This window comes from Pelobates fuscus, chromosome 5 (assembly GCF_036172605.1).
Source record: "Pelobates fuscus isolate aPelFus1 chromosome 5, aPelFus1.pri, whole genome shotgun sequence".
Lineage (NCBI taxonomy): Eukaryota > Metazoa > Chordata > Amphibia > Anura > Pelobatidae > Pelobates > Pelobates fuscus.
Window position 1 is genome coordinate 351,656,007 of NC_086321.1, and position 10,522 is coordinate 351,666,528.

A 10,522-nucleotide genomic window follows, 5' to 3' on the forward strand; every position below is an offset into this window, starting at 1 on the left:
TCATCCTTGTATATTAAATGGTTACCAATATTTTCTAGTGTGTAACTTGGTTTGCGTTTACATGTCTGTACATTTACATATAAAACATGCAGCAGAGGGAGTAATAATTATGTTATCTTGTTTACAATATATTCAAAAGAACAAAAGAGGACATTCAGCCAGCCCAAGCGCTAAGAGTTTTCAATTAAACATGACATTTGAGAAATAGTGGCTTGACCAAAGTAAATTTGAATAATGCTTTATTAGAGACAAATTAGTCTTACAGCCTGGAAGAAATTAAATTTTTTTGGGATTTGGAGCATGAAAGTGCTGTCCTTTATACACCGTGGTTTCACGTATACCATACACTCAAACAAGGTTTTTTTTTAAAAAATATTTTAAAATATCCAAACATTCTACATATATACTGATTAGTATTAAAGTTTCAAGCTTGGCAAGATGCAGGGACAGCTCCATCATCCCGGGTAATCTCCGAATTGAGTAAAGTGGAAGTCGCTACATCTGTGAAATAAAGCATAAAAAATTTAAATATTTCGTTTTAGCTTCCCTTTATCATGAAAGGAACACTAGAAATCCAGCTAAACCACCTTCAATGAAATAATCCGTTTTAAAAGAAAAGAGGAGGGATCGGGTCTTTGGACTAAAAAACACTTAAGATGACATTTGGGTGCCTAGATGTGTTCCTTTAACTATATTGATTGCTCTATTGTTAAATACAAGACAAATCAGGAAATTAAACAATGGTGCAAGAAAAAAGTTTCATACCCCAATTTAAATCTCTTTTTATATCCCAAAGAGGGGGAATCAGCTCTGCATTTACCTTTACTCTCCTGCTCATCCACAATCATACAGTCTTCATCATCCTCTTCCTCTGTGTCAGCTTGGAAACCATCAGTTTCCATAACATCTACCTGCAATGACAGAATTCATTAAAAAAAAGTTCAGTTTGCAGTTTCACTGTATACACTAATTTTGAACAGCATTTCACTATAAAATTACTTGAAGACTTATTCAGAAATGGTTTAAACAAATGATGTATACACCACAATATATTTTGCATTTGAATCATATGTGGTCTAAGAAAAAAAAAAAAAAATAAATGTCCAGTGCAAGTGAACTAAAACAAATTAGACATTACATACTATCATTGCATCATTTGTTAAATACATCCTAAAAAATATGCAAAATGCAACAAAACACTAAAACAAAATCAGTACTTTTAAAGACATATCACCTATATTGTGATTAACAAGGTGCAACAATCAAATTTTTGTCAAGATGACCTATAAGATTCTGCACACAAAATCTCAGACAGGGGCAACTGATTGGCTGAAAACATCAGCTGATGCTGAGAACCAGGGCAGAGCCGAAACTGCGCTGGATTCAATCAACACTATAGGGTCAGGAACACAAACATGTATTCCTGACCCTATAGTGTTAAACCCACCACTTAGGTGGCTTGCCTCCTTAGAAACACCTTTTTTCCAGCGTCATGCAAGTCCTGCACCCGATCCGCCTCCTTGATATCAGAATTTACGATTTTTAACCAATCCAATTGCTGAAACCAGCAAGGAGGCAGGTTGGGGCGAGGCAAAACAGTTTTGGCCAACCAGCACCACCTCATGGAGATGCATTGAATCAATGCATCTCTAGGAGGAAAATTCAGCAGACGCTGAACGGAAGAGCTGCCTGTGCAGCCCTGCCCCAGGAGGTACCCCTAGGGGGCAATGTAAACACTGCATTTTCTCTGAACAGACTGTTTGCATGGAAATACCGGAAGGGAATAATTATACTTACCAGAACAACTACATTAAGCTGTAGTTCTGGTGACTATAGTGTCCTTTTAAATCATTAGTGTATGGCCTAACTCAGGCATAGGCAACCTTCGGCTCTGCAGATGTTTTGCACTACACCTCCCATGATGCTTTGCCAGCATTATGTGTGTAAGAGCATTATGGGGGATGTAGTCCACAACATGTGGAGAGCCGAAGGTTGCCTATCCCTGGCCTAACTCCTAAAGGCAAGCCTGTCCCATGGACCTCTTGGCATTATTATAACTTCATTCTGATGTAGTTATGGTGCCCAAGGCACCCTACACTAACGCATTAGGAATATAGGTTTGTATTCAGCTGTTTCAATATTCTAGGCAATTTAAATTTGGCACCAGGAATATATGTTCCGTTTATGCATGCTCAGTGGCTCATTCAGAATGCATTGCCCCAAGGTGTACGTTCCATGTGCGGTGCAAGCAAGGTCTGCTCATCAATTGGCTGTCTCCTGGGTGGGTCACACCACGCATTTTCAGACATGCATGGATAATAGACGCCACTAGGACAACCTGAAACTCCACTGTGGAAGCCAGATTAGCTCACCTTTCAGTTGTCTTTTAACGCTGGATAGCCTCGGTAGCAGTCCGTGTACCACAAGGCAGTGTAGAATTTTAAAAGGAGGCTAAACAAGTCTGTCCTGCTTGTGGTTGAAGTAAGTGGGAATCTTTGGTATTCTCAGTAATTATAGCTGCTAACTGGGTGGGATTATGGTTTTTCAGGAGGCTGCCTAGTGTTGCCCTTAAAGGGACACTATAGTCACCCAGAGCACTTCAGCTCATTGAAGTGGTCTGGGTGCAGTGTTCATATTGCACTTAGTGCTGCAATGTAAACATTGCAGCACTAACACAGCCACTAGAGGAGCTTCCGGAATGGTAACAGACTTTTGGTCTGCTGACTGACACCTCAAGCTCAGCAGGACATCCAGCGTTTGCCATTTCCCTATAGGAAAGCATTTATTCAATGCTTTCCTATGGGGAGGTCTAATGTACACAACACTAGCTGCGCATTAGCGTCCCTGCGTCAGTGACGTCTGAAGAGGCGGCGCTGGGATGAAGTAAGGGGGAGGGTGGTGCCAGGAATAAAGCTTTGTATTCCTGGAACTAGAGTATCCCCTTTAACGATACTTTGTATAACATAATACAAAGTAATATAATGGGTCACTAAAACATTTTACTGTTCCACTTCATAATGCCATTGCATTCAATTTGTTAAAATACTACTGCCTAGTTTACTATTTAGCATATTACTATATTCCACAATATCACAGTTTAGATGACCAATCTTTCCTTTACTGCATGACACTGTATAATAGCTATAATTTAAAATGTTCATAATAAGAATTTGATTTTTGCACCTTCTTAGTTTAGGAGACATGTCTTTTTAGAGTACTGAAATATCAGTTTTACAGTTTTTTCATTGCTCTTGCATATTACCAAGATAAGTGTTTAGATGAAACATTATAAACCTCATTGCAATTAGAGGAGGACTATAAATAGGAAATGTAACACCTATTTTTACCTATTAGTTTGTTTTTTGGGTTGGTAAGGAGTATTTACTTTGCAACAAGCACATTTTCACAAACACTGGTTTTAGCTGAGTAGCAGTAATTAATCAACATTCACCAATCACCACATCAGATTTAGTACCAGTGTGACAAAATGTCCAGTTATGTCAGCACTCCCATATTGCATGACCATAGTTATATCTGTAGTAGACAAATGACTAATCCTCAATTATATTGTGAAAAGACTTAATATCAAACCTTAACATAGGTTTACAAGTGTGTAATACGTAGAGTCTCTCCTCAGTTCCTCTCAACAGTAAGTTTAACATGTTCACACAGTGATTGGAGAGGAGTACCCAATAGTCAGGGCCATATTGCAGCTCTGAAAACTACAATATCAGATATTCAGAGCTAGAAGCCCTGGTGCATCATTATTACATTACGCTATTCTTACGGAATAAACCCCCTTTCCCTGCGGCAGAAAGTAGTATAACACATATGGCATTAACATAGCTCTCCTGTCATTTCAATAGGAATTGGTACTTTTATAAATGTACCTGGTTACACCCTTGGCTGTTGGACAACAGGTTACCTTCCTGGTTTGTTTAGCTCAGTGGAGCTAAACTCAAGAGGCAGCAACTGTCCAGAGCAAATGCCTAGCAAAGACTTCTCATTGAGTTGCACTGGAAAGTCTGAGTGGACAGCCACAGAAACACTTTGCTAGGGAAGAAGGAAAGTTCTTACAAAAAGCTGCAGACAAGAGATCTGCAGCTTTTGAAAGCGGATTTTAGATATAACCCAGTAAAAAAAAAAAAAAAAAAAAAAAGCTTAAAGGGACACTATAGTCACCAAAACAAAAACAGCTTATTGAATTTGTTCTGGTGAGTAGAATCATTACCGTCAGGCTTTTTGCTGTAAACACTATCTTTTCAGAGAAAATGCAGTGTTTACATTACAGTGATAACTCCACTGGCCACTCTTCAGATAGCTGTTAGAGATCCTTCCTGGGTCATGGCTGCCTAAAATCCTTCCAAACATTCAGTATCTCCTCCCTCTCCATGCAGACACTGAACTTTCCTCATAGAAATTCATTGATTCAATTCATTTCTATGAGGAGATGCTGATTGGCAAGGGCTGTGTTTGAATCATGCTGGCTCTGCCCCTGATCTGCCTCCTTGTCACTCTCAGCCAATCCTATGGGGAAGCACTGTGATTGAATCAGGCTACCACTTCTGATGTCAGCAGACTGCTTGTCTTTTTTAGGCAAACAGCATGCAGATCCACAGGGGGACTAGATGGTGGTTCCTGACCCTATAGTGATCATTTAATTGAATGCATGCATGTTTTAATTTGGGGCATATCTACTAAGCCGTGATTTTTATTTGGACAGTGTAGTGTCCCTTTAACCCCTTAAGGACCAAACTTCTGGAATAAAAGGGAATCATGACATGTCACACATGTCATGTGTCCTTAAAGGGTTACGCTCATTTGACACTTGAAATATGGAGACAACTGTACTTTTCTAACTAAATACAAAAAGTTAAATTGTGGAGAAAATGTAGGTCGAAGTTTAACAAAACCTCAGAAGTAACAATCACATGGCAAATCTAAATGTCTTCTTATAAGTGCTAATCAAAGATACCACTGAAGCCTAGTCAGGATAAAGTTTTGCACACAGGAAAGAACAGTGTGCAAAAGCCTTATCCTTACCATGCAGAATAACTTACAAAGGGCTAAAAGATAGCTAGGAGGAAAATAACCTCCAATAACATTAACAGCAAATCATGCGTGTTCCTGGTAGTGAAGATATTATAAGTTACTACTTTTGAATCACAATTCAAATGGGGAAAAAAGTCAACAGAATAATAAAAATTAAAACCATTAAATTATGGAAGACAAGAATCTATGAAACATGACGAAAGAGGCAGAATGTGGCTCCTTAGTGTATCAGATTATCAATGGTCCACAATCCTGGAATAAAATTCAGACTCTTGTAAAGACAAAGTTAAATTTCAGTGAACCTGGATTGGCAAGGCAACAGTAGATGGGAGGAGCAAAGGCAGAGGACTACTTTGTATTTTATGTGACTCACCGTCTCCTTTGCTTTTTTCATGAATTTTGTTATTGGCATGCTGCCTGCAGACTTTCGCTTGCTGGATACAGGTGTGGAATGCACTGATCCTGCAGAAACCCCACAATCTTCTTGTGATGAATAGTTTTGTGTGATATAAGTCCACTGACAGGGCACAGGAAGATTCTCTTGCTCAAAGGTCTTCAGAACCTCAGAATGCACATACCAACACATTCGGTGGTCTGGCCTTTTCTCATAAACAGAGTTCTCTGATATTAAACGCTTCAAACAAGCTTTAGAGGGCACTGTAATGTTTGGAGTTTGCTGGGCCGTGTTTGGACTGTTCAAATTTGAGGTCACTCCAACTGATGTACTGCTGGTTTCTCCTTCTGAAAATAGACCCTGGCGACAGTACTCCTGGAACTCATGGATGATTGTTTTACTGCCATTGACATTTCCATGAAGCAAAGGAAGTAGTTGGGATAGGACTGACCATGGAAAGGAAACATAGGAAAGGAGCATTAGAACATTTAATGAAGATCTGAAGAAAAAGGAAAGTCAACACATGCACTCCAACAAAACTTACTTTGTCGATCCTTTGAATTTCGTCTGCAACTGTTTTCCTTCGCCAGGTCCTCCTCTGCTGGAGGAGACTCTAGGACACAGACAGAAAATCTCAGAAGACGTCTAATCTCTGCTGCACTACTGCCCTGCCATATGCACCCAATAACTACAGGCTGCAGTACACGTATCCGTTTTCCTTTAGTCTGCAGCTCGTCCCACTCTTTTGCCTTCAGTCGCTGTTGCACCTTTTGGTTCTCTGGATCTCTGTGGTCCTGTAAATCACAAATTAGATTTTAGACACGAAATTTAAGTGTTTGACAGAATATTCTCAATTGAAGCCTGGTCACTGAAAGTGGACTTGCTGGGTTACGTATTGTTATGCTAGGAATTTGGTTTAGAACAGGCATATACAACCAGCGGCCCACATGCGCCCTGAACCGCTTCTAATGCAGTCCAGTTGCTGTCTGGCGAGGGAGGCAGGTAGTTCACTACTTAATGTGCTCTTTCTGCACAGCTCGCACCTGACCCGCAGTGAGCAGAAAGCTGGGTTATTACGTCATCCCAGCATCGGCATCACTACTAGGCATGCGGGGGGAACCTGTGCAGTAATAGCACAGTAATCCCATCACAGCAGTAACCACTGGCCATCAAGGAAAGGATCCACTCCAGACCATCTAGAGCAAGGTAGGGAGGCTGGGTGGACCTCATAATTACTAAATGTGCGTCCGTTTGTGTGTGCATATCTGTGGTTATGTGTATATTTAGTAGATGGCTCCCTAATTTGGTATCCTTAAATGTTAATCCCCACATAAGGATAACAAATAGAATTATCTGCTAAACAAATTAAATATCAAAATAAAGAAAAGGGCTTTTGAAGTTTTATTATATAAATATTATCCACAGGAAAGCATTGGAGGGGCTGTTGCGCATGTACTAAACGCCTGGCAGCGTCAATCTGCATACCCTCAGATATGCATCTCTATGAAGAGCGTTCAGTTTCACCATGCAGAGTGTGGAGATGCCAAGTTTTAGTGTTGCACATTGTGCAGCACTGACACAAGAAGTACCTCTAATGGCAGTAATATAAAAACAATACCTTTTCTCTGAAAATGCAGTGCTTACATTAAAAGTCTGCAAGGACATGCTATACACCAGAACTGGACATATTGCTTCAACTACACGAAGCAATATGCCCTTAGAAGTACTCTTCTCAGATAGTTATACTGGGAAAGAAACTGGTGTTCTCCTTGGCACCTAGAAACCACGGCATTATCATTTATATAATTTAAAAAAAAAAAAAAAAAAAAAGCTGAGTAGCAACTAGACGTTGAAGACCTGTCAAGCTGTGTTTGGTTGTCACAATTTGGCGGTTTTAACCATAACAGAAATTACCATCTCCTTAATTCTAAACCCCTTAATGCTACCCCAAACCCTCCTTAATCCAATAAGGATAGAGCAAACCTAAGCCCACTGTTACAGAAGTAGCTAGAAAGCAATTACCCAAAAACAGTGTGATCATATACAATTACTCTAAACTTCGAAACAAAATTTAATTAAGGAATAACAAAAGTTAAATAGATTCCACATAAGTCCAAAAATGTGAATCTTGCAGAAAAAATATGCATTTTACCTCATCAGAAGCACCCCTTTCATCCTCTGATAAGTAACCATGAGGAACGAAGAATCCATCATCATCTTCCTCGTCCTCCTTCGGCTCATCGTCATCATCCTGTTAAAAGAAATTTATTTTTGTTTACACTTTTTAGCTTGCCAGTGGGCATATTTTTAACAATTTTTAGAGTTGGCTTTATAAGAAAACCAAACAAAACATTAGCTTGCATTATGTGTCAAGTTGAGTAAAGGAATTACAGGTTAACACTTCAAAGTAGCTCTTCCAATGACATGAGTCACTCACCCCCTCACTGTGAGACAAGGACTCTCCGGGTTCTTCCTCTTCCCACTCTTCATCACTGTCCACTTCATAATCCAGCAACTTCTGAAAAGACATTCGAGGAGTATGTTAAAGGGACATATATCATACTTTGAGTTTCCATACACTTGTCAATCTGCATTCCCTCTAAAATTATGTAGGTTTAAAAAAAAAAAAAAAAAAAAAAATCATTTTGCAATGATCGAGCTCTAAATTGAAAACCTGTGCACTGCTTTGAAAATTAGGAACGAGTGCATTGCATATTACAAAGGTATTCTCTATGGAACATCAAGGAATTAAAACTGAGTGTACAAATTGTTTCATGTTCGGGGGCGGAGCCTAGCGTTTGAAAGAGACTGACCCATGCAAACTGAGCTCCATGAGCGATCCTAATATAACACCGAATTTCAGCTACCACAGAGAGTGAAACAGATTCAGATACCAAACTTACCATGGGCAGAAAGACAAAGAAGCACCTGTAAATGGCTGCAACCCTTAAGGCAATGCTGGGGGACCTCCAAAAACAAATAAACCATCCAAGCTGACATGGCACTGCTCCGCACAGACCTCAAGGGAATGGTGAGCAGCTTGGGCAAGGTGGAGGCCTCTACGGAGACCGCAACTCAATCCATAGCGGAGCTCTGGATCGAAATGGCCGTGCTTAAGAAACAAGACCTAACTGAGCAATGCTTCTCAATGCTAGACGACGCAACAACCTTAAGGTACGAGATGTCCCAGAGGAGGTGCCGACAGAGCAATTGCCTCACTTGCTGCAGAGACTGATGGGGGGGCCTTACTAGAACCAAAACAGGCCAAAAGCATGATACCAGATGGGGTCTTTCGCATACCTAAACCTCGAAGAGCACCTGACACGGCGACTCGAGACCTGGTGGTGAAATTCCACAATGGCGCAGACTAAGCGGCAGTATTATCGGCACTCAAGGGATTATCTCCCTACTCCTTCGAAAATACAGCCCTCACTTTCTACGCTGACCTCTCTGGGCATACACTTCAATAGAGAAGAGCGATGAAGCCCTTTACCACTCTGCTTCGGGATAACATCCGCTACAAATCCAGCAAGGGGACACTTCACTCTGTGCAGAATATGCAAGAAGCAGCAGCAATACTGCAGACCCTGGGAATCCCAGAAGACGCATTGCCACGAGCTGGAGTCAGAAAACAATGCCTCAACTAGCAGATGGGATTCGGCCAATATTACCCCCATTTATACCGCAGGGCACCAGGCTAGACACTTATGCAGCGATAACCACCTGAAACTCCAGACTGTTTGTGTCCCACATCATCCCTAGTTGGGGAAATGTTCGCTTTATATTTGGTTAGAAGTTGTTTATCTTTTCTTTTGCAATTTCCAGTTTACAAAGCCTCACACATAGCGTACCCTGCACAGGTTTTCCACCGGCACATGGCCGGAATCTCTCCCCCTCGATATGAAAGTTAGCTCTCTAGCCCATGCTAGTGGAGCACGGAGGCGTCCATAAGCTCAGGCCACTACCTGCTACCCCAAGCTACAAGCAACTGCCATCTTCCTGGGATGTAGAGCAGCCGGCTGGCAAGTAGCTCCCTCAAATGTCTCACAATTACTGTAATAATCTGGTGACTAACTCTAAAGTTGTACACATAGACCTTCGGTGAACCACATAGCTGACTCCCAATCTGTTCTACATAAGCATCCTCATGCACATTTAAAGCCCATTTAGCCCAGGATCCCCCAATAGCCTTCTCTTACATACAAAACCCCCCCAACTCATTGGTCATAATGTTTGTAAGACACTGTATGATTGCATATGTTGTCAACCTGAATGCTTTTTCATTTTAGGTGTCACCTTCTGTTCTACTTTAAGTCACCCTCTCACACCAGTGGGCTGGTGCAAAAAAAAAAAAAAGTTTGTGAAATAAAGTGTTAAAAAAAATCTACGTGAAAAAGTAGGGGGTTTGGGGGGGAGAGAGAGAAGGGTGCAGGGCACAGATAGTCCACAGAGGAAAACAGACTTTTGAGAGGAAATAAAACCTGCAAGTTTAACCTGTTCGACAAAGTGCTATCTGGATGCCCAGTAACTTCATATCCAATTTTCACAAAATCTAGTATCACTAGAGTTTGGCCATGTGAAATCTTTAAACATTTGGGTTTTAATAGAGCACCATTAAACTACTAAAGAGTAATTATTAATCTACAATTATACGCACGTAGGCTAGACCTGCAATTGTTTGAAAGGTTGTTGCATATCAGCTAACTAATCTGGCATCACGGACTGTGTTCACTATTACAATCATTCCGAAGAATAAATCATGAATGCATATAGCAACAGTATACATACCTTGTCCTGAGCCAGCGGCTTGCGTGCAGATATGTCAGAACTCATACGGTTCCATGTGCCCCAGTAAGCAGGTCTGTAATTGTCACAGAACTGTAGCAGCTTCATTCTTCCAAATTTCCGTCTCTCAGGAACAGGATTCTGATTTACAAGCGATTCATGCATAAACTTCCCATCAAGTACCACTTTTGGATCTTCTAAGACCTGTACCTCATCCACTTCACTTTCCATCATATCACTGCCAAAAGAGGAGAGGAGAGGCGAGATCATCAGGTACGGATTTAAACTTAA

The 10,522-nt window shown here is 40.8% G+C and overlaps 1 protein-coding gene across 2 annotated transcripts in view; it reads right to left on the minus strand.

Moving 5' to 3' along the window:
• Nucleotides 1–222: 222 nt before the first annotated feature.
• Nucleotides 223–10,522, minus strand: part of CHAF1A (chromatin assembly factor 1 subunit A) — a 46,222-nt gene continuing 35,922 nt past the window's right edge. For both annotated transcript variants that reach the window (XM_063455924.1, XM_063455925.1), the window contains exons 10-16: nt 10,235–10,469; nt 7,884–7,964; nt 7,599–7,697; nt 5,991–6,240; nt 5,426–5,892; nt 821–911; nt 223–501 (exon numbers count right to left, since the gene is read on the minus strand). In XM_063455924.1, the coding sequence (XP_063311994.1) occupies nt 425–501; nt 821–911; nt 5,426–5,892; nt 5,991–6,240; nt 7,599–7,697; nt 7,884–7,964; nt 10,235–10,469 (1,300 nt within the window). In that variant the 3' untranslated portion in view covers nt 223–424. The remainder of the gene's footprint in view (nt 502–820; nt 912–5,425; nt 5,893–5,990; nt 6,241–7,598; nt 7,698–7,883; nt 7,965–10,234; nt 10,470–10,522) is intronic.